At 49.3% G+C, this 24,753-nt stretch overlaps 1 protein-coding gene across 2 annotated transcripts in view; it reads left to right on the top strand.

Moving 5' to 3' along the window:
• The window catches only part of LOC147095797 (zinc-binding protein A33-like), a 29,591-nt gene extending 7,954 nt beyond the window's left edge, over positions 1-21,637 (top strand). For both annotated transcript variants that reach the window (XM_085974805.1, XM_085974804.1), the window contains exons 3-6: positions 331-555; positions 16,953-16,975; positions 19,667-19,779; positions 20,227-21,637. In XM_085974805.1, coding sequence (XP_085830931.1) covers positions 331-555; positions 16,953-16,975; positions 19,667-19,779; positions 20,227-20,771 — 906 coding nt within the window. In that variant the 3' untranslated portion in view covers positions 20,772-21,637. The remainder of the gene's footprint in view (positions 1-330; positions 556-16,952; positions 16,976-19,666; positions 19,780-20,226) is intronic.
• Positions 21,638-24,753: the final 3,116 nt, after the last annotated feature.

Below are 24,753 nucleotides of genomic sequence, written 5' to 3'. Positions count from 1 at the left end.
ATGGTGAGTGACTTGGAGGGGAACTTGGAGGTGGTGGTGTTCCCATGCGCCTGCTGCCCTGGTCCTTCTAGGTGGAAGAGGTCGTGGGTTTGGGAGGTGCTTCCAAAGAAGCCTTGGTGAATTGCTGCAGTGCATCTTGTAGATCGTACACACTGCAGCCACGGTACGCCGGTGGTGGAGGGAGTGAATGTTTAAGGTGGTGGATGGGGTGCCAATCAAGCGGGCTGCTTTGTCCTGGATGGTGTCGAGCTTCTTGAGTGTTGTTGGCATAATTGATTGTCAATCAGGAGCCTCAGTATATTAACGATGACTTTACGCCAACCATTCCAGGAATACGCCAGCTGTCTGCAGGATCAGATCGTGGCGAAGTTTGCGGAGCTGCAGCGGTTTCTTCAGGAGCGGGAGCGCGCCCTGCTCCAGAGGCTGCGGGGCGAGACCGAGACTGCCATCAGTCAGCTGGTGGGAAACATGGTCCTGATCTCGGAGCGGTGCGCCCGCATCGAGCAGGCGCTCGAAGACATACAATCGATGCGGGAGAAGACACAGCTTCTGAAGGTAAGACCTGCACTGGGGACCCCTACAAAATAACGGGCTGGAATCTCCCGTGTATCTACGCCCCGGGCCGTAAATAAATATCGAGGGGAAAGTCGAGCGCAAGTGAGTTACGCTCGTAACTGCTCTCTGCCCCAATTTCCTCGCCCTATTACACCCGTCCATCAATCCCCATTCCAGAATGCAGCTGGGCTCAATATAATGGCTCCCTGGTTGTTTATTGCGATTGTTTTTAAGTGATTCTTTTTATGAATCCCAACTCACACCTCTGTGTTTTCTGTTCCTTTTGAATGCATTTTTATGGCATCAGTTTCAGTCACATTAAAAATTGAAAAGCTTCCAGGATTGCATATTCTTAGACATGCTCGGAGAGGGTGCAGCAGAGATTGACTAAAATGGTACCAGGGATGAGGGACTTCAGTTATGCAGAGAGACTGGAGAAGCTGGGGTTGTTCTCCTTAGAGCAGAGAAGGTTAAGAGGAGATTTGATAGAGGTGTTCAAAATCATGAGGGGTTTTGAGAGAGTAAATAAGGAGAAACTGTTTCCACTGGCAGGAGGGTCAGTAACCAGAGTATTGCGTTTGCAAAGATAATCCAGAGACCGTCAGTGAGTTCAGTTCATGCTGCTTTTAATATGGCTGCCACATACACACTCTTCCAGGCACAAGCAATCGAATACCTATACACAATACAATGATCACAGCACTATCAAACTGCATGTGCTCAGGCCAAGGCAATCGAGTACCTATCACCAGATGTCAGACATAACATTTCCTCCCCCCTCACAGAATTTCAAACATGAAATGTAGTGACAAAGTCCTGTAGGTGGCCAGGGCGAGAACGCGTACGAACAGGCCGAGGTGTGGACTGGTGAGGAGCAGGCTGAGGCACAACATCTGCTTGAGGGTTGGCTGGCTGAGCCACATGTGCATCCCGCCACTCTGGGGGTAAGGCTTGGGGGTTAGGTCCATATAATCCCGCATCAGGGGGTGCTGGCACCTTCCGAAGGCGGCTGGCATGCCACCGAGAGCCGTCAGTGAGGCAGAAAGTGGCTGGTCCAAGTTGTTGGCTTATTTGGAGAGGGGAGGACCAGAATGACGCCATCTTATTATTGTGGTGAGGCCTACGGACTCTGACCCAATCGGAGACTGAGATGCTGGGCGCCTTGGCCCTCTTCGACTGGTCGAAGCGGAGTTTCATCTTCTCCTGCTGTCTAGCGATTGTGGCTTGAGCCGGTGGAGCAGGGCTCTGAGCTAGCGAGGGGCGGAGCCTGCCAAGGGGCAGCATGAGCTCACGGCCTAGCATGAGGGATGCGGGTGAAACCCCTGTAGTGGAATGCTGGGAGGCTCTGTAGTGCAGCAGTGTCTGGAGGAGGGCCTTGTCAAACGCACACCCCTGGGATAGGTGTGCTCTGAGGCCATTTTTCAGAGTCTGGTTAAAACGCTCCACCCCCCCCATTTGACTCTGGGTGGTAGTACGCTGTGCGAATGTGACGGATGCCCTTGCTCTCAAGGTAAGAGGAGAGTTCCGAAGAGACCATTTGGGGGCCATTGTCTGTGGTGATGGCCTTTGGATGCCCCCAGCGGGAGAAGAGGGACTCAAGGATATCAATGATGACCCGAGAGGTGACGGAGCCCACGGCAGTGACCTCTGGCCATTTTGAGTGCAGGTCATAGGTCACCACTAGGAACCGTTGATGGTGGGGGACACCATGGATCTCCCCGCAGGCGTCCAGCTGCAGGTGCTCCCAGGGCTGAGAGGGCCAGGCAAGGGGTTGCAGGGGTGGGGGAGCTTGGTGGCCAGTCTTGCCACTTACAAGGCAGGCTGCACAGTCCTTGACCAGGGCCTCGATTTCCCTGTCGATACCCGGCCACCACACTAGATCTCGGCATCGTTGTTTGAGCTTCACTATGCCCAAGTGGCCCTCATGCGCCATGGATAAAACACGCGCACGAAGGGCACTTGGGACCACAGTGCAGAGCCCACGTGCAACACAGGAGTCATTCCAGCAGGAGAGCTCCTTTTTAACTCTGGAGTAGGCAGACAGTTCCTCAGGCACCTTGCGAGGCCAGCCATCTCTGATGAAGGTGCACAGCTGGGAGAGGGCCGGATCCTGTTCAGAGGTCTCTTTGAGCTCCTGGAGAGAGACTGTGGTTTGGAGAGGCGTGTGCAGCATCTGGACGATATCCTGTTCCACTTGTTCAGACCCGACGAATGGGGCTGGGGCAGAGACAGTGCGGGAGAGCAGATCTGCAACAACATTGTCACGTCCTGGTGTGAACTGGAGACTGAAATTGTATTGGCAGAGGCGGTCAGACCAGCGGTGTAGACGCAGTGGTCTGTGGCCCGTGCCGGATGTCGACAGCAGGGCAGTGAGAGCCTGGTGATCGGTTCGCAGGGTGAAGGCACGGCCATACGTGTACAGGTGCCACTGCTCACATGCCCAGACGCACGCCAGCGCCTCACGCTCGCCTACTGAGTACTTCTGTTCGGTGGGGCTAAGGGCTCGGGAGGCAAAGGCGATTGGTTTCTCCACTCCATTCTGTATCTGCGATAGCACCGCCCCCACAGCTGCAGCAGACGTGTCGCAGGTGATGAGGGTGGGGCTGGCAATGTCAAAGTGAGCCAACACTGGAGGCGATGTGAGCTGCGATTTGAGGAGGCGAACAGTTTCTGTACAGGCTTGTGACCACACCCAGGGCTCATCCTTTCACAGGAGCTGGCGCAGTGGGGCTGTGGTGGCTGAGTACTGGGGCAAAAACTTCAGGTAGTACCCAGTCATGCCAAGGAAGGAGGCAACCTGTGCTGCAGAGCTGGGTTCTGGGATGCTGTGAATGGCATCCACATTTCACTGGAGTGGGGATATACCGTCAGCTAACAACCGAAACCCCACAAATTCGATCTCTGAAACAGCAAAGACACACTTTTCGCCATTCAGTGTGAGCTTGTGTTTTGCTAGAGCTGTGAAAACTCTGTGAAAGCGTTCGTTGTGAGTGGAGGTCGAGGGCCCATGCACGACGATGTCATCCAGGTAGATGGCCACTCCAGGAATGCCCGCGAGCACAGAGGCCATCACCTTTTGGAAGCAGCTGGGTGCAGAGCTAAGTCCAAATGGCATCCTGGTGTACCGAAAGACGCCAGCATGTGTCACAAAAGCAGTGAGGTCCCTGCTGCTGGGGTGGAGGGGAACCTGTAGCTAGCCCTGTCGAAGGTCCAGTTTCGAGAACAGGATGGAACCATAGAACTGCGCTGTGAGTTCCTCTGACGTGGGCAGTGGATACTTGTCAGGGATTACGGCCTTATTCACTGCTCGAAGGTCGACACAGACGCGTAGACCACCTGACTTTTTTGTTGCGACCACCAGGTTGGAGACCCATGGGGAGGCATCAACTGGTTCGATGATGCCGGCTTCCAGCAGCTGCTTTAGTTCAGCTGTGACCCTGTCACGGGGAGCAAGCGGGATGCAGCGCAGTGTCTAAATGACAGGGATAACGGTGGAGTCAACCATGGGCTGGTGGGTGAAGGCAGTCAGGCAGCCCAGACCCTCGAAGAGTGCTGGCCATGTTTAGCGCCACGATGCTAGCCATGTCTGCAGAATCGCAGACCCGCCGGTGTCCAAGAGAGAAAAACCCAGGTCAGTGAAAAGATCCAGCCCCATCAGGTTAGCTCCTTGGCGTGCCACATGAAAACAAAAATCTGGCAAAACTTTTGTTCCATAGCGTACTGTGAGGTTGACTGAGCCCACTAGTCCAATTTTGGAATTACCATACCCGCAAAGGGTAGTGGAGGGCGCAGAGAGTGGCAGGGAGCTGAAAAAGCGTTTGAATGTGTCCACATTCAGCAGTGAGACGCTGGCACCGGTATCCAACAACAGCGGGATGCACACATCATTCAGGTTAATTGTGCATGATTTGAAAGCCACTACTGGCCCAGAGCTCACGTTGTGGATTATAGTGCTTGACGACTGAGAGTGTTCATTTGTAGCAACCGGGGCAGAGCGGCAGACATTGGCAAAGTGATTTTGTTTTCCACAATTTCGACAGGCTTGGCCGCGCGCGGGGCAATTCTGCGCTCTGGTAGCATGTGAATGAGATCCGCAGTTTCCACACTGTTGCCGCGGTAGCGCGCGTTGCTGCCGTCGCGCGAGCATTACCGTGTCAGAGCTGTCGGGGCCGAGGACGCTGTCACTGGGTGTGTGTGCTAGTTTCGCTGCACATTCGGCTGCAGACTCTACTTGAAAGGCAATGTTGACTGCCTGTGACAACGACAGATCGTCGGACTCGAGTAACAGTCTTTCACGCACTCTCACGTTGTTGGTGTGCTCTATTAGTTGATCACGCACCATCTCATCTTGTAATGCACCGAACTTGCACGAGCTAGCTAACCCCCTCAAATTAGCCACGTATTGATGCACTGACTCGCCAAGGAGTTGGTGACGCTGTCTAAAAATGAATCGCCGCAGAAGGGCACTTTGTGGGGCAGAGAAGAGTGTGCTTAACAGAGCCACAGCCTCATCATATGTTTGGATTGAGTCTGCTGTGCATAATGTCCCAAGAACACGCTGGCCCTCCGCTCCCAAGCAATGGGATAACCGTGCCTTTTTCCGAGCCGTACTCACACAGTTTCTAGTCCAAGAGCAATGAGATCGGTTTCAAAGGACTGTAACCAGCGAACCCATGGGATCGGGGGCTCACCTGGTAGTGCAAGGAAGGGAGGAGGTGGTGGAAGAGAGATTTCAGCCATCCTTGTCGCCAAATATTGCGTTTGCAAAGATAATCCAGAGACCGTCAGTGAGTTCAGTTCATGCTGCTTTTAATATGGCTGCCACACACACACACACACACTTCCAGGCACAAGCAATCGAATACCTATACACAATACAATGATCACAGCACTATCAAACTCCATGTGCTCAGGCCAAGGCAATCGAGTACCTATCACCAGATGTCAGACATAACACAGAGGACACAAATTTAAGGTGATTGGCAAAAGAATCAGAGGCGACATGAGACAGCATTTCTTTTACACAGAGAGTTGTGATCTGGAATGCTCTGCCTGAAAGGGTAATAATAATAATAGTAACTTTCAAAAGAAAATTGAATAAACCTTTGAAGGAAAAAAAATTGCAGGGCTATGGGGAAAGAGCAGGAGAGTGGGATTAATCGGAGAGCGCTTTCAAAGAGCAGGCACGAAGGGCCGAATGGCCTAGTTCTGTGCTGTCTCATTCTATGATACCATGTTGGGCCTGGTGCACTTGAGTGATGGTTCGATGGTGTGAAACTTTAACGTTCGTACCTAAATTAGAACTATAATGTGTGAGCTTGGTACTGTCCTCGGGCTCCGATTGTTGACGCTGATTTTTACTTTCCAGTGCATACTAATGAAATTGGCAGGAAGCTTGGGCGTAAATAGACATAATGGGCACACGAAAGGGCATCATTCCGGGGGGGTAGCTTTCAGATTAACGCCCCCACAGGAACTTGCACCCCAATGAGCGAGCTTCAACTCCTGGCATTTGACAACCACTGTGGGAATGGGAAGCGTTGTTATCGTTGCCCTGTTCCTGGGACTAGGGACAGGGTCACTGGCAAGGCTTGGAAGCTAAACTAGAGCCAGGCCTGGTTAGTACCTGGAGGGGTGACCATCAGGGTAAGACCAGGTGCAGAAGGTCACTGGAAGGAGCCCCGAGAAGGGGCGGTTGGTGAGAAGGTCACGGAAGGAGCCCCGAGGAGGGGCGGCTGGCGAGCAGGCCCGGGCGTTGGGCTGAAGATTGTCGGACAGGAGGAATGGTGGAAATGGAATGGCGGCGCGCACAGACGCAGCGGCTTTGCTTCTCCCAGGACGGTGCTATTTATTTTTAATGTTAATGTTATTTGTACTGGACTCATGGGAGCTTGCAAGATCACATTTCGTTGTTCATGTGCTTGTGCATTGTACAATGACAATAAAGTTGAATTATTATTAAGGATTGCAGGACAAGTTGAAAAAGCTGCTAACAAATCATACGTCATCCTGGGCTTTATGACTGGAGGCATGGAGTAAAAGGACGTTCTGCTAAACCTTTATAAATCACTGCTTGGAATCTTAGAATCTTACAGCACAGAAGGAGGCCATTCGGCCCATCGTGCCTGTGCTAGGTCTTTGGTAGAGCGATCCAATCAATCCCATTCCCCTGCTCTTTCCCCATAGCCCTGCAAATTTTTCCCCTTCCAAATATTTGTCCAAATCTCTTTTGAAAGTTACTATTGACTCTGCTTCCACCGCCCTTTCAGGCAGCGTATTCCAGATCACAACAACTCGCTGCGTTAAAAAAAAAATTCTCCTCATCTTCCCCTCTGGTTCTTTTGCCAATTACATTAAATCTGTGTCCTCTGGTTACCGACCCTCCTGCCAGTGGAGACAGTTTCTCTCTACCTGCTCTATCAAAACCCCTCATAATTTTGAACACCTCTATTAAATCTCCCCTTACCCTACTCTAAGGAGAACAATCCTTGCTTCATGGACACCTTGAGTAGGCTGATACCTACATGGGTCAAAGGAGGAGCGACACCACAGGACCCGCTCATGCTCGGGCGGAGCCATTGTGGTTAAAGCCGCAGCATGAAGCCTGCTGCAGCTTGGCACTAATATCAGTCAATAATAGTCTGCACAGGGTAAGAGTGTGGAAGCTTCATACACTGCTTGCGGCCGGGGGAGAAATTTGACACGGGTGGCAGCGCGAGACGGGCTGTGTTACATTGGCCGCTCACTACACGCACCACCCAATATTCAGTTCCATTGGGGGTCATTTTAACCTAACGCATCGGACAGGTATCCCATGGGATCAGGGTGGAACGCCGGTGTTTTACGCCAGTGATTTACACCAGGGTAAAGCCGACGTCGCATCCGATCTTCTCAGTTTCCCGGCGGGTGTTGAGGTTAAAATTGGTCCGTTTATTGAAATGGGACTGAATATCGGGTGGGGGGGGGAGGTTATAACGGGCGGTCCTTGCAATAGCGCCTGAATTGAGCAACCACCACCACCCTCTTTCCCTCACCGTCCCGAGGCTAATTTCTACTCCCAACCTTCCCACATCTGTGAGGTCCACTCCCGCAGAGGCCGGGATTTTCCCACCTTAGCGATACCAGCGGGAGGGCGCACTGGGAAACCGTGCTCACCGGCCCGTGAATTCCCACCCATCCGTTCCACCCTGATGCCGAGGGAGCACTGAAGCAGAAAAGCCAAAGACAGTGCCTGGGATTCAAAGGGCGGGGGAGGGGAGGGATTTTCAGCAGGGAGCACGGATCGGGGTAATTGTGAACGGCCATCCCATAATTTTCCATCCATTTCATTTTAGTGATCGGAAAATCATGGGTTGGAGGTGCGCAGTTTCCCGACATATATTTATATCTTAATCTAGTTCTTTCCTTTTTTAATCAACGACAACTTGCATTTATATAGCGCCTTTATCTCAGTAACACGTCCCAAGATGCTTCACAAGAGCGTTATCAGACAGTATTTGACACGGAGCCACAGAAGGAGATGTTAGGACAGACAGTCAAAGGTTTGGTCAAAGAGGTCGGTTTTAAGGAGCGTCTTAAAGGAGGAGAGAGAGGCGGAGAGGTTTAGGGAGGGAATTCCAGAGCTTAGGGTCTAGACGGCTGAAGGCACGGCCACCAATGGTGGGGCAATTAATATCGATGATGCTCAAGAGGCCAGAATCGGAGGAAGGCAGAGATCGCGGAGGGTTGTAGGGCTGGAGGAGGTTACAGGGATAGTGAGGGGCGAGGCCATGGAGGGGGGAGTGGGCGTGGGGGGGGATTTGTAAACAAGGATGAGAATTTTAAAAGTGAGGTTTTGCTGGACTGAGAGCCAAATGTCGGTCAGCGAGCACAGGGGGCTGATGGTAGAATGGGACTTGATGCGAGTTAACACAACCACCCCCATATATTCCATGTTTTACAAACACCCTCCATAGACTTGGGCAGCAGCGTTTGGGAGGAACCCAAATTTCGGGAGCGTGTTTGTAAAAACATGGAATATATGAGGGTGGTTGTGTTATGTTACTGGGTTTATTTTGTTGGTGAGTAACACGAATTCAGTCACGCTTGTGAGCCTGTGACTCTTCGACACACGTATCATTCACTCCGCGAGTGCCTGTCTCAGTGAGAGGACAGAGGTTAGAAAAACATTTGATCAGAGAAATGACTATTTACCATGCAAGTGCTTCCCCCTGCTGGAGTCAGAGAGAAATGCAGCAGCCGCTTCACAGCAGCCAAGTAGAGTGAGGGAGTGTCAGCAAGCCTCTCGCTAGCTCAGTCGAGTTCTACTAGAATCGGGGGCCCACGAGGTGAATGATCAATATCGTTTTATTATATGTGGGATATGTGGAACATTCGTCGTTCCAGTCCTACTCGGGTCCCCTCCCTCACCTCTTTTTCCGGTACATTGATGAGTGTATTGGTGCCATTTCCTGCTCTCACCCTGAACTAGAAAATTGCATTCACTTTGCTTTCAATTTCCACCCTTCCCTCACCTTCACATGGTCCATCTCCAACTCTTCCCTTCCCTTCCTTGACTTTTCTGTCTCCATCTCTGGCGATAGGCTATCGACAAACATCCACTACAAGCCCACTGACTCCCACAGCTACCTGGACTACACTTCCTCCCACCCCGCTTCCTGTAAGGACTCTATTCCATTCTCCCAGCTTCTCTGTCTCCGCCGCATCTGCTCTGACGATGCCACCTTCCATACCAGTGCTTCCGACATGTCTTCCTTTTTCCTCAACCGAGGATTCCCCTCTACCGTGGTTGACATGGCCCTTGACCGTGTCCGTTCCATTTACCGCCCTTCTGCTCTCACCCCTGCCCCTCCCTCCCAGAACCACGATAGGGTTCCCCTTGTCCTCACCTTTCACCCCACCAGCCTCCACATTCAACAGATCATCCTCCGCCATTTCCGCCACCTCCAACGTGATGCCACCACCAAACGCATCTTCCCCTCCCCTTTCAGCATTCCGAAGGGACCGCTCCCTCCGCAACGCCCTGGTCCACTCCTCAATCACCCCCAACAGCCCCTCCCCTTCCCACGGCACCTTCCCGTGCAAGCATAGGAGATGCAACACCTGCCCTTTCACCTCCTCCCTTCCCACTGTCCAGGGCCCCAAACACTCCTTCCAGGTGAAACAGTGATTTACTTGTACTTCTTGTAATCTAGTATACTGTATTCGCTGCTCACGATGCGGTCTCCTCTACATTGGGGAGACCAAACGCAGATTGGATGACCGCTTTGCGGAACACCTCTGTTCAGTCCGTAAGGGTGACCCCGAGCTTCCGGTCACCTGTCACTTTAATTCCCCGCTCCACTCCCACTCGGACCTCTCTGTCCTCGGCCTCTTACACGATTCCAATGAAGCTCGAGGAACAGCACCTCATTTTGATTAGGCACTTTACAGCCTTCTGGACTCAACATTGAGTTCAACAATTTCAGACTCTAACCCCAGCCCCCATTTTTTCAGGCGGCAGCTGTTGATGATTCTGCCATCCCCATTTGCAACATTTAATCTCTCCTGCGTCCTACCCTAGCACAGAACGTTCCTCCCCCCACCTTTCCCTGCCTCTGCACCTGCTTAAAACCTGCTACATCCCGAACTTTTTCCAGTTCTGACGAAGGGTCCCAGACAAATCTGTTTCTCTCTCCGCAGATGCTGCCCTGGCCTGCTGAGTGATTACAGCATTTTCTGTTGTTATTTGAGATTACCAGCATCCACAGTATTTTGCTATTGCCTTCTTTTACGCTGTGCACCAAACCATGCCTGAGAGGACAGGTAGCTGCCCTGCCAGAAAGAAAGAACTTGTATTTATATAGCGCCTTTCACCACCTCAGGTCATCCCAAAGCACTTTAAAGACAATTAGGTACTTTTTTGAAGCGTTGTGACGTAGGAAAAGCGGCAGCCAATTTATGCACAGGGAGATCCCACAAACAGCAACGTGATCGTAGCCTGATAATCTGTTTCAGAGATGTTGGTTGAGGCATAAATATTGGCCAGGACTCCAGAGTAAAGTCATCCGCTCTTTTACGTCCGCGTGAGAGGGTTTAATGGTGTAACGTCCGTGTGTAATTGAGACATGGACTGCAGGAGTTGGTTATAACAGGTGTTTACTGAATGGAGACAAAACTGGTATACAAAGTTACTACACAGGCTTATATACCGGGGTGGTCACTACTGGTACTGCAGTATACAGGGGCTGCAGAATATAGTTCCTTCTTCAAAGTACATACACTACATTTCCTCCCCTTTTAGCTAAACAGTACATAACATTCGATTAATAATTAAATAACATATTTACAATTACAGTTGCTATATACATTAGCTGAAGTTAAGCAATTATAAATTCAGTCTTTGAGGAGGCTTCCTGATTCTGTCTGGATAACGCCTCTTTGGGGTATCAGGTTCTTCTGGCAAAGTTGATTCGGGATCAACGTCGTTGTTTGGTTCGTCTGCTTCCAATATCACCGATTCTGAGGTAGATGCAATTGGTACTTCGGTTTCATCACCAGGTGTATCGGATCATGGTGTGGATTTGACGTTTTCCAGTGTCTCTAGAATCTGGTCAGCATGGCGTCTTACAATGCTCTCTCCAACGTCCACGGCATGCATTAGAGGTCCTTGCCGTGTGCAGATCGTTCCTGGCTGCCATTTCTCTGTGCGGTAGTCCCGGGCCAAAACTGGTTGACCCATCTTAAAACTCCTGGTTGGCCTTTCATTCATATTCTGAAACTGCCTGTTCTCCACATCTCTTCTGATGTTTGGCTTAACCAAATCCAAGCGGCATCTTAGTCTTCGATTGAAGAACATCATGGCTGGAGTTTGGTTGGTAACCGCATGTGTCGCATTCCGGTAGGCAAACAAGAAGTTATCCACCTTGTGTTGTAGGGGTATATCTTCATTACACATTGCCTTGATAGCCTTCTTAAATGTTTGAACGAACCTCTCAGCCAATCCATTGGTGGCTGGATGATATGGGGCGGATGTGTAATGCTTAACACCATTGTTCTTTAAGAACCTCCAGAACTCTTCAGACACAAACTGTGGTCCATTGTCGGAGCAAATCTGTTCAGGCAGCCCATTTGTGGCGAATATGGTTCGTAAGACTGTGATGGTTTTTTCTGTGGTGGTTGAGGACATTTTTATTACCTCTGGCCACTTTGAATGTGCATCCACCGCAATTAAAAGCATCGAGTCCCTAAATGGACCAGCAAAATCAATGTGTACCCTTTGCCATGGAGATGAGGGCCACTCCCATGGATGTAGAGGGGCTTGTGGTGGGGCGTTTTGGACCTTCTGGCATCCTGTACAGCTCTTGGTCATCTCTTCGATTTCTCTATCGATTCCCGGCCACCACACAAACGCTCTGGCTAAATTCTTCATTTTTACCCCTCCCAGATGACCCTCATGAAGCTCATTGAGCACTCTATCCTTCAATTTGGGTGGAATTACTACTCTGGATCCACACATCAAGGTTCCTCGGCACACTGACAGCTGTTCTCTTCTCGGCGAGAATGCTGGCAACAGTGGTTCGCCATGTGCTGGCCATCCCTTTACCGTTAAATCATAGACCCTGGAGAGTGTCAGGTCATTTCGTGTTTCCTTTTCTATGTTTGCATTCGTCACAGGTAGACATTCGACTATGGTCGAGTGGAATATTTCCACAGGATCCACTGCAGGTGCTTCTTCCACCGTCGGCAACGGTAGGCACGACAATCCATCAGTATTCCCATGCTGTTTAGTTCCTTTGTACTCGATGTCATATTGGTGTGCCCCTAGGAAAAGGGACCACCTCTGTAGCCGTTGTGCTGTCATTATCGGGACGCCCTTCTTAGGGTTGAAAATGGAGACAAGAGGCTGACGATCAGTTAGTAGAGTAAATTTCTGTCCGTGCAGGTAGTGATTGAACTTCTTCAGCCCCCACACCAGGCTGAGGGCCTCTCTGTCAATCTGGCCGTAGTTACGCTCGGCTGCAGTTAACGAGCGTGATGCAAAAGCTACCGGCCTCTCTGAACCATCAAGGGAATTATGTGACAGTACCGCCCCAACGCTGTAGGGAGACGCATCACACGCCAGTCTTATCGGTAGTGATGGGTTGTAGTGAGCCAATACTTCTCTTGAAGTGATCAGGCCTTTACACTTCTGAAAGGCCCGCTTACATTCATCGCTCCATTTCCATGCTACTCCAGTTTGTAGCAGGGCGTTCAGTGGGTGCAGAATTGTGGACAAATTCGGCAAAAACTTATGGTAGTAATTCACCAATCCGAGGAATGACCTCAGTTGCGACACATTTTCAGGCGCTGGAGCCTTAACTACCGCTTCAATTTTGTCAGGGGACTTATGTAACCCCTCTTCATCAATCACGTGGCCACAATACGATATTTGTTTCTTAAAAAACTCGCACTTGGGGCGATTGGCTCGTAGCCCATGTTCTCTTAGTCTAGTGAGCACCTGCTCTAGGTTGGCAAGGTGTTCACTGTCATTTTCACCTGTCACTAGGATGTCGTCCAAGTAACAGTGAGTCCCCGGAATCCCTTGCAGGACTTGTTCCATCGCTCTTTGCCATATAGCCGGAGCTGATGCAACTCCGAATACCAGTCGATTATACTGGTAAAGACCTTTGTGAGTGTTTATCGTGAGATATTTCCTAGAGGATTCTTCAACCTCCATCTGCAAATATGCTTGCGCTAGGTCAATTTTTGTAAAACGTTTCCCTCCAGATAGTGAGGCGAAAATATCTTCTATCCTCGGAAGAGGATACTGTACTGTGTGAAGGACTGGGTTCACAGTCACCTTGAAGTCCCCACAGATGCGAACCTTCCTTGGCTCCTCAGACTTATTGTTTAACGTTTTCTTCATGACAGGAACGATGGGTGTCACCCACTCGCTCCAGTCTACCTTAGTTAGCACGCCTGCATTCTCCAGATTCTCCAGCTCTGCCTCGACGGCTGGGCGAATTGCATACGGTACCGGTCTTGCTTTGAAAAACTTGGGAATTGCATTCTCTTCTATTTTTATCGAGGCAGTTACGCCTTTAAGAGTTCCCAGTTCTTGTTGAAATACCTCTTTAGCGTTAGCCAAGATTTTTGACAATCGTCCAGGTGTGATGTCGTCATCCTTTTTACCAGCCACCGTCAGTGCCTGAATGGAGTGCCAGTCTAAACTTATCTTTCTGATCCATTCACATCCCAATAACGGTGGTCCACCATCTTGCAGTATGTACAGATACAATTTCTGTATTTCCTTGCCGTTGTATTCGACAGGCACCCTTATTTGCCCTCTGGGGTATACTTTCTGCCCCGTACATGTCTTCAAGACAATGGATGTGTCTTTCAAGGGTATGTGTGAGAATAGCCGCTCGTAGTCTCGTCGATTCATGACGGTCAGGGCTGATCCTGTATCCAATTCCATTTTGACTTGGGACCCTGCTATCGTGAGGGTGACCCAAATGGTTCGGTGATCCTCTTTTGTGATTACGTTGTGTAGTTTGAGACAGCTTAGTCTCTTGTTCCCGGATTCACTATCGCTCTTCTGGTCTTCGGAACTACTGTCCGTCATCTTTTGTACTTTCCTGTACTTTTCCTTAGTAGTCTTTTTGTTGTCGTTAGTCTTCTTCCCGGACCTGCAAACTTGTGCAATGTGTCCCATCTTTCCGCATTGCCTGCATGTTTTGTCCTTGGACCAGCAGTCCTTCTGGTCATGGGTTGTTCTGCCGCAGCGATAACATTTTTCAAATCCCCGTGACATTTCATGGGTGCCGTATTCCTGTGGCTTTTGCTGTATTTCCGCAGCTCCCCTTGCTGCTGCTTCGTATGATACTGCCACGCTGAAAGCCTTATCTAGCATCAGCTCTTTCTCTGAGAGTAACCTCTTCTGGGTTCCTTCACTCAGGACTCCACAGACAAATTTGTCCCGTAGGGTATCTGCCAGTCCTGCTCCGAACTGGCAGTGCTTTGGTAGCTTGCGTAGTTCTGTAAGGTAATCAGCATTGCTCTCATCTTTATGCTGATTTCTCTTGTGGAATTTAAATCTTTCTGCTATCAGCAGCGGTGTAGGATTTAGGTGTTCCTATAGGATATCAACAATTTCGTTAAAACTCTTCGCCATCGGTTTGACTGGAGTGATCAGGTTCCGCAATAGGCCGTACGTTCTTGCGCCCATTAAGTTTAGTAGTACCGATGCCTTTTTCTCATCGGCTACTTCATTTGCCTTGCAATATACTTCGACTCTTTCCACATACGTGGTCCAGTCTTCTATTGCATTATCGAAGGCAGTGATATTGCCAGTCTTCGGCATCTTGGAGATCTAAGATGGCGCCTCCCGCGCTTTGCCTTCTTCCCCGATTGAACAAAATGGCGCCTCCCGCGCTTAGCCTTCTTCCCCGCTGGATTAAGATGGCGCCTCCCGCGCTTTCTGTCTTTTCCGCTGCTGCTAGCGCTGTTGCTGGCGTTTTTATGCCTTGATGGTGACGCCCTATGGTCTTCGCGCACTTCCCCCCCCCCCCCCCGCGCTGCTGCCAACGCCGCTCCCCGCGGTCCCCGTGGCAAACTGCAGCTCCTCGCGGCTTTCTGCACTTCTAATTTCTTTAATTTTAATTACTGTTCCCGTCGTCAGAGCAGACCCTATGGGACACTTTCCTCCCTCTTCTCGGGTCTGTACGCTGCCCGGCTTCGTAGCACCGGCCGCGCCCTGTGTGCTCCACCCTCTCTCTCTCTCTCTCCTCTTCCCGACAACGCTGCTCAGCCCCGTTGAAAAGCCACCCGATCGAGCTCTAGCCCGCCGCAGCCCAGGAAGGATCAGTGTACTACCTGCCACCAGCCCGATTAGCTGGAACACCACAGACTGGATAACCAAGCCCAGCTCTCGACAGCCTCTCCTGCAAATCTTCGAATTCGATGAATCAGAGGGCGGTTGCCCACGGTCGACGCCCGTTTCTTCTGTTTGTTTTTTTTTCTTTTTGGATTTCTTCCTTCTGGCCTCGACCCCTAACAACTTCGCTTCAGGGATGGATCCCCGTGAGGTGGTGCAGAACTGTAGGTAAGTTCGGATCTGTTCGTCGCCAGTGTAACATCCGTGTGTAATTGAGACACGGACTGCAGGAGTTGGTTATAACAGGTGTTTACTGAATGGAGACAAAACTGGAACTACTATACCCGGTCGCGCCCCAGCACAAAAACTTCCCTTCGCCCCCTGCAGCAGCGCCGGGCGATGGCAGCGACTGCTGCAGGGGACGCGAGCAGGGCGGCCGGCCGCTAGCGGGGGCGTCATTTAAAGGTGAGGTGACCAGCCTCCCTGAAAAAAATGTCGCCATATTTGAAAATGTTTTTTTTCTTCCGGATGCGGGCTCCATGCTGCGATCACTCAGCCCGGCACCCTGCTTGAGTGCTGGGCTGATGGCATGGCAACCCCGCTCCCCGGTGCTGTAGGTAAGTTAAAAAAGAACTGTAGAGTTCGCAGCGTTGGGCCCTTCCCTTTAATTCAGGGAAGAGCCCCTGCACCGTGTCAGCGCCACGTGTCCCCAGTGCGTGGCGCTGCTGAGCCGGGCGCCCCGGGTCGCAAACTTCCCCACCCTCTTGTGCTCCAAGAAGCAAAAAGTGGAAATTTTAGAAAGGCTTTTCCAGCTTTTCTGGTTTAGTGCCCCAAACAGGGCTCGAGGGGAATTTCTAGCCCTTTTAAACTGTTTCCACTTGCAGGAAGGTCACGGGTTTAAGACATTTGGCAAAAGGAACAAAAAGGAGAGATGAGGATTTTTATTTTACACCGTGAGTTGTGATAATCTGGAATGCACTGCCTGAAAGGGCGGTGGAAGCAGATTTAATAGTAACTTTCAAAAGGAAGTTAGATGTAAACTTGAAAAGGAAAGTTTTTTTTGCAGTGCTATGAGGAAAGAGCCGGGAGAGTGGGACTAATGGGAGAGCTCTTTCAAAGAGCCGGCACAGGCACAATGGGCCGAATGGCCCCCTCCTGTGAGGCGCTTTTCTCTGTATCTGGCCCATGCTGTACCCAACCTGGCAGTGATATATTCCATGTTCACCTGGATGGGACAGCGTGCTTTAGGACTCTAGGACTCCTCACAATAGGAGTGTTATCAGCTTATGATGGCAGTGATAGGGAATGTGTTAGTGGGTTCAGACTGAAAGGATGAAACGTTTGATGCCCAACAACACGAGGGTTGTCAGTGTTGGCAACTGAAAAACATTTTCACATTGTACAGGAGGTACTCCCAGGGGAGGTACACTATGTGCTAATTTCAGAATAAAGTTACCTGTTTTCTGGCCCAAGAGTATATTGAAATTATACACTAAATACAGCAAGCTGAACTATGGCGGCACAATGGTAAAGTAAAGTTATCTTACATTTTGTTTTTCAGGAGATCAAATGCATTCTTCAGAGGTGTGTAACTTATTTACAAGTTCATTTATTTGGTTCTACTTCTTCTTTGAATTTTCTCAATCTCATCCCACAACTCCTATCACTGCCCATTCAGAGGGCATGCAGAAAATCAGCCTCCAGAGTTCTCCCAACGTGGTACAGCATAAAGCTCCCTCTACACTGTCCCATCAAACACTCCCAGAGCAGGTACAGCACAGCTTAGATACAGAGTAAAGCTCCCTCTACACTGCCCCATCAAACACTCCCAGGGCAGGTACAGCACGGGTTAGATACAGAGTAAAGCTCCCTCTACACTGTCCCATCAAACACTCCCAGGGCAGGTACAGCACAGCTTAGATACAGAGTAAAGCTCCCTCTACACTGTCCCATCAAACACTCCCAGGGCAGGTACAGCACATGTTAGATACAGAGTAAAGCTCTGTCTACACTGTCTCATCAAACACTCCCAGGGCAGGTACAGCATGGGTTAGATACAGAGTAAAGCTCCCTCTACACTGTCCCATCAAACACTCCCAGGGCAGGTACAGCACGGGTTAGATACAGAGTAAAGCTCCCTCTACACTGTCCCATCAAACACTCCCAGGACAGGTACAGCATGGGTTAGATACAGAGTAAAGCTCCCTCTACACTGTCCCATCAAACACTCCCAGGGCAGGTACAGCATGGGTTAGATACAGAGTAAAGCTCCCTCTACATTGTCCCATCAAACACTCCCAGGGCAGGTTCAGCACGGGTTAGATACAGAATAAAGCTTCCTCTACACTGTCCCATCAAACACTCCCAGGTCAGGTACAGCACGGGTTAGATACAGAGTAAAGCTCCCTCTACACTGTCCCATCAAACACTCCCAGATAAGGTACAGCATGGATTAGATACAGGTCATAGCTCCCTCTACAGTGTCCCATCAAACACTCCCAGGGCAGGTGCAGCACAGGTTAGATACAGAATAAAGCTCCCTCTACACTGTCCCATCAAACACTCCCAGGGCAGGTACAGCACAGGTTAGATACAGCATAAAGCTCCCTCGACACTGTCCCATCAAACACTCCCAGGTCAGGTACAGCACGGGTTAGATACAGAGTAAAGCTCTCTCTACACTGTCCCATCAAACACTCCCAGGACAGGTACAGCATGGGTTAGATACAGAGTAAACCTCCCGCTACACTTTCCCATCAAACACTCCCAGGGCAGGTACAGCACAGGTTAGATACAGCATAAAGCTACCTCGACACTGTCCCATCAAACACACCCAGGTCAGGTACAGCACGGGTTAGATACAGGTAAAAGCTCCATCTACACTGCCCCATCAAACACTCCCAGGTCAGGTACAGCATGGGTTAGATACAGAGTAAAGCTCTCTCTACACTGTCTCATCAAACACTCCCAGGACAGGTACATCACGGGTTAGATACAGCGTAAAGCTCCCTCGACACTGTCCCATCAAACACTCCCAGGACAGGTACAGCATGGGTTATATACAGAGTAAATCTCCCTCTACACTGTCCCATCAAACACTCCCAGGTCAGGTACAGCATGGGCTATATACAGAGTAAATCTCCCTCTAAACTGTCCCATCAAACACTCCCAGGGCAGGGACAGCACAGGTTAGATACAGAGTAAAGCTCCCTCTGCACTGTCCCATCAAACACTCCCAGGGCAGGTATAGCACGGGTTAGATACAGATTAAAGCTCCCTCTACACTGTCCCATCAAACACTCCCAGGGCAGATACAGCACGGGTTAGATACAGATTAAAGATCCCTCTACACTGTCCCATCAATCATTCCCAGGGCAGATACAGCACGTGTTGGATGCAGAGTAAAGATCCCTCTACACTGTCCCATCAATCATTCCCAGGGCAGGTACAGCACGGGTTAGATACAGAGTAAAGCTCCCTCTACACTGTCCCATCAACCACTCCCAGGGCAGGTACAGCACGGGTTAGATACAGAGTAAAGCTCCCTCTACACTGTCCCATCAACCACTCCCAGGGCAGGTACAGCACGGGTTAGATACAGAGTAAAGCTCCCTCTACACTGTCCCATAAACCACTCCCAGGGCAGGTACAGCGTGGGTTAGATACAGAGTAAAGCTCCCTCTGCACTGTCCCATCAAACACTCCCAGGGCAGGTACAGCACGGGTTAGATACAGAGTAAAGCTCCCTCTACACTGTCTCATCAAACACTCCCAGGTCAGGGAAGACACAGTTTAGAGACAAACTGAAGATGCTCTGTGCACTATTGCTGGCACAGTGTTGGGGACGATGAGGCATCTTTTATATCAAGGATGAATATCAGAAAAGGTTGATGGACATAAATTAAGTTCTAGCCACCCTACGGCAAGAACGGAACTGCTTTCAGTAAACACCAGATGACACCAGTTGTGTTGTGGCTCCTTTCAGCTGCTTCTCATTGACAGTCCTTCGGCTGTGGTGTGATCCAGTATCAGCAAAGAAGCAGGGCTTAGGCTGTCACAGAAAACCTAAACCAGTCTTGGTGTAGAATGGACTGCCGATTCGCCATCACCCATTCTTCGCCTGGCCATGAAAGTTAAATTTATCCCCATATCATTCACTGTGAATGAAGCTGCTTTGTGTCCCTGGAGTCACAGGTAGCCCGGTTTGCTCAGCCACTGCATGGCTTGTTCAGTATTTATTGAATAGCAATTAAAGCACTCATGTTTGCTTTCCAGATGTGACTTGCACACTAAGCCTATACTAAAGACCCCCAAACTGAATGTGGGGGAGTTCAATGGTCCTCTGCAGTACACAGTATGGAAACAGATGCTGAATGTAGTCAACCCAGGTAATGTCCTCTGCACTCATACCCCTTCTCTTCTTTCATCTCTTCTCCTCTCTCCTCCCCCTCCTCACCGCGCCTCTGCTCCCCTCCTCTCTGCCCCTCCCCTTCTCTCTTCCCCTCCTCTCCTCTCCTCCTCTGTTCTTCTCTCCTCTCCTACCCTCCCCTCCATTCCACTCTACTGCTCTCTCTTCTCGCACTATCACAAGAATAAAACTTCACTAACTCACTTCACACAAGTCCCAGTTCAAGAGTAAAAACAACATTTCTGGCCAACTGCAACTCAAAGTTGAATTCCAACTAAGACCAATATCCTGCCGAGATTGCTCTCCCCTTCCCTTTTGCGCTCTGTTGGCCTCTCACAGCTCCCGATTAATTACTTGGAAACATTTTGCTCCTTTTTTACTTTGCTCTCGGCTGCTGAAACAACGTGTGTATATATCTCGATTGCAGCTCCTGCTCCTTTGACTCTGGACTCGGAGTCAGCAAGCTTGGACCTTGTTCTCTCCAAGGACCACACGATGGTGAAGGGCCGCTCGCAGGGGAAAGAGTTGCCTCACAACCCCAAGCGATTCAGTTATTACGGATGTGTGTTGGCGCAGGATGGGTTTACATCGGGCAAGCACTACTGGGAGATCAGCGTCGGGAACCTCACCGAGTGGATTGTTGGTGCAGCCAAAGAGTCTATCGATAGGCACACCGCCGTCGCACTGACTCCACCAAATGGCTTTTGGATCTTGAGACTGTGGAATGGGAATGTGTACGGTCCTCAGCATGCAACGGAATCCGAGTGCTGTCATAATACGAACCTGAAGAAGGTTGGCGTCTGTGTGGACTATGAGGGAGGACAGGTGTCCTTTTATAATGCCGACGACATGACTCATCTCTATACTTCCACTGACCGATTCACGGAGAAGATCTACCCTTTCTTTCTACCTTTCCCTGAAATGGTGTTCAAGGACAAGGAAGCGCTGAAACTCTTTCACTTGAAGCTGTAAGACATCGACACAAGGGTGAGGTGTCATTCAGGGGGCCCTTCATTTATATTCCTATTATCTGCCGACTTATTTTCAGACTCATTTTCCATGTACCAAGCACTTCCATGAGGTCGACAGATACATTCTGACTTACTGACTAAATACTGTTTCTCCAAACCAAATGTTATCTCAGATATTTCAGTGTCTTTCATTCATTTCTAATAAAGACTATTGAAATCATTCAGCCCCCAATTCTTCCCTTGCAGTTATTCCGTCCTTTATTTGCTTAATGGTTATTTAAATTTGGATTTTGTTTTTTACTAATTTCCAACACAAGTTCATAGAATCTTACAGCATAGAAGGAGGCCACGCAGGTCCACCATGTCTGTGCCGGCTCTTTGAAAGAGCTATCCATTTAGTCCCACTCCACTTATCATTCCCCACAGCTCTGCAAATGTTACTTTTTCAAGTATTTATCCAATTCCCTTTTGAAAGTTACTGTTGAATCTGCTTGCACCACCCTGTAGGATTCTGCTTCTTCAACTGAGAAGCTTAAGGGTTGACCCATAGGAAAGACACAACAGCAGGTAACCTTAGTTCAACTATCTTACTTGATTAGTCAACAGTAAGCAAACAATACATAGAAACATAGAAAAATAGGAGCAGGAGTCGGCCATTCGGCCCTTCGAGCCTGCTCCACCATTCAATATGATCATGGCTGATCCTCTATCACAATACCATATTCCCGCTCTCTCCCCATACCCCTTGATGCCTTTTGTGTCTAGAAATCTATCAATCTCCTTCTTAAATATATTCAGTGTCTTGGCCTCTACAGCCTTCTGTGGTAGAGAATTCCACATGTTCACCACCCTCCGAGTGAAGAAATTTCTCCTCATCTCAGTCCTAAATGTCCTACCCCGTATCCTGAGACTGTGGCCCCTCATTCTAGACCCCCCAGCCAGGGGAAACATCCTCCCTGCATCCAGTCTGTCTAGCCCTGTCAGAATTTTATACGTTTCAATGAGATCCCCTCTCATTCTTCTAAACTCTAGTGAATACAGGCCTAGTCGACCCAATCTCTCCTCATACGGCAGTCCTGCCATCCCAGGAATCAGTCTGGTGAACCTTCACTGAGCTCCCTCTATGGGAAGTATATCCCTTCTTAGGTAAGGACTTCACCTCTTTCAGGCAGAGCATTCCAGATTTTCCTCTGAACCCACACCCTTAGAACCCAGTTATTTACCAATCCTAAAATCCATACACTCCCTTCAGTCCAAACGATTGATTAGTTCGGTTGTGTTCTTGTAGATCTTTGTGTCGGGAATCAACCTACCCAACAGATAGTTTAGCTGCTTAGGCTCACAGCCCTTTATATCCCCAGGGCCAGTCATATGGTCGAGCCGATATCTATCTGTCCTTTCCGTGATGCTTTTCCTGTTCGTCCACCCTTTGTGCGTTGTGTCGTACCGGCCGTCTCGCTGCACCCCCCCCTTCCCCCGGGTTCCTTGCAATTAAGATTTTGACCAATTCTCAAGCAGATGCTCCGCTCTTGTCTCAAGATTTCAAATACAAACATATCTTCTTTCAACACATACCCACCGGATTCAGTTTTAGCAAACTCAATCAACAGCAGCGATTAAATGTAAGAGACAGAATCAAGCACACTTACCTTACAGTGCACAAGTTATACATACGCTCCTTCACCCCTTTCAGACAGAGCATTCCAGGTCACAACAACAGCGTCAGAAACATTAATAATTAAATAATCATTAAATAAAGACCACAATTCCCTGTGTTTTTTTAGTTTGAAGATCGATACAATTGATTTCTTCCTGTATTTTCCTCCAAACCCACCCCCCCTTAAATTCCCAGTTATTTACCAAACCTAAAATCCACAAGTCAGCATGCAATCCCATGCTCTGCATCTGCAGTCAACAGCACAGATCCGATGTGCGCGCATCTCCGGGTCAAATGTTCCACCCAAAGAAATTAGTATTTTGCACTCCATGCATATTTTTTGGCTGTCGGCCGAGGCTCAGTTAGCAGCAGTCTCACTTCTGCTTCAGGAGGATGTGGGTTCAAGCCTCACTTACAGGAATTGAGCACATAATGTAGGCTGACACTCCCAGCGCAGTAGTGAGGGAGTGCAGCACCGTCAGAGGTGTCATCGTGTGGATGAGATGTTCAATTGAGTCAGAAATCTCAGGTAGATATAAAAGATCCCATGGCACAATTCGAAGAAGAGCAGGGGAGTTCTCCCTGCTGTCCTTGGCAATATATATCCCTCAACCAACATCACTAAAGCAGGTTATCTGGCCAGTTATCTCATTGCTGTTTGTGGGACCTTGATGTGCGCAAAATGACTGCTGTCTTTCCCTACATTACAACAGTGACTACACTTTACAAAGTATTTATTTAGCTGTAAAGACCTTTGGGACATCCTGAGAACAAGAATGGTGCTGTATAAATGTAAGTTCTTTCTTTCTAATCTCCAAATGCTACACTGCATCTCATCAGATCCTTTGAAGTCAAGTATATTTATGGACAAGATGACCCATTCATAGAAAGAAATCATTAGCATAATTCTCTACGCTGATCATCTAAAGTGCATTGCCTGTTTTTGTGACCCAGATTTTTTTTTCTGTTTTCAACTATTTACGCTGTTTCTTTGGAGTTCCACCAGTCTGGTGCCAAAGTTACGACAGGAGACTGGGAGAACCCCCATGGAAATTCAGGATCCACATGTATATCCAGATTTAATCTGAATAAATAGGCCTTTGACACTCATTACGGTGGTGTACATGAGCTGTGTAAATAACTGGGTTATCATTTAGCATTTAATGGTGTTTTTTTCTAAGTCCATTGTTTCCTTGAGTTTGAGCAATGTATCAATTTTCTCCAAATTTACCTGGATTTTTAGGGTTCAGCTCTGAGCCTCCCCCCCCCCCCCCACCCCCTCCGCCAGAGATATTAGGTAGTTCCTCCATTGTTGTATGACTATTTAAAATGTTGTACTTGATGGTGGGGCTGGGTACGCATTTCATAAAAAATGTCCATGGTCTTCTTGCCTCTTTAAATGAGTCATTTGAGGCAGGACATGTGGTAAGTGTAGTATGGCTTGGGAGGAAAAAGGTGGGGGTAATTTTTCGGGGGGTGAGCAGGCGCGTTTGGTGGCGGGTCGGGTGGGAAGTTTTTTTTGACAGAGGGTAGGGAACCCACTGTCTACCCGCCACCATGAGACTTTCCCAGATGTCGGGTCTGTCAACGCTGAACAGACCCGACTCGCAGCGGCGGGGAGGCAAGTTAAGTCATTCGGAACTTGTTAAGAGCCACTTAAAAAGTATTTTAAGCTCACCTTTAAATTTTACATGGGATCCACGTTGTTCTGGGATCATGATAGGTAAGGAGGTTGAGAGTTGTGTTACCATGAAATAATCTCTTTACTTAAGCTGCAAATGTGCTATAAAAGCTCCCATCTCACATCTGTTCACTTTCCAAACTCAGAAGCTGTTGTTTACTGCATTTGGAAGACAGATTGAGCTTTATGCAGGTTGCAAGTGTTTGGAGCAAGCTCTGTATCGAGTGTCACCTCATTGGAACAACCTCTCTCACCATTGACAGGTCGCTTATGTCATCTCAACTTCACCTGCCATCTATTACATCAACATCAGTGCCCTTGAAACTATCTCATCTTGGCCCTCAGAATCCCACCACGATCAGGCCCAATGCCAGCAACACCAGACACATCAGCAGTACCAACAACACCACCAACCTTCTCCGCAATCAACTGAAGCTGCACAGAACACAGGGCATCAACAGCTAACCACATTACTGCTGGGAGGCCAGGATGGCCTCATCTTTAACCAGATTTACTTCAGTTGACGCTATACACACTAGTTGCCACATGGTGTGCCAGGTTGGCACTGTCCCACACCAATGCCATAAAGGATCCCTACAATGCCCACGCCATTCCTTTTATACTCATCACCATTGTGGGTGGTAC

This window comes from Somniosus microcephalus, unplaced genomic scaffold (genome assembly GCF_052327205.1).
Source record: "Somniosus microcephalus isolate GS21.2 unplaced genomic scaffold, FLI_Smic_1.0 unresolved_chr1, whole genome shotgun sequence".
In the NCBI taxonomy this organism is placed as follows: Eukaryota; Metazoa; Chordata; class Chondrichthyes; order Squaliformes; family Somniosidae; genus Somniosus; species Somniosus microcephalus.
This window is presented reverse-complemented; position numbering and strand designations above follow the sequence as displayed.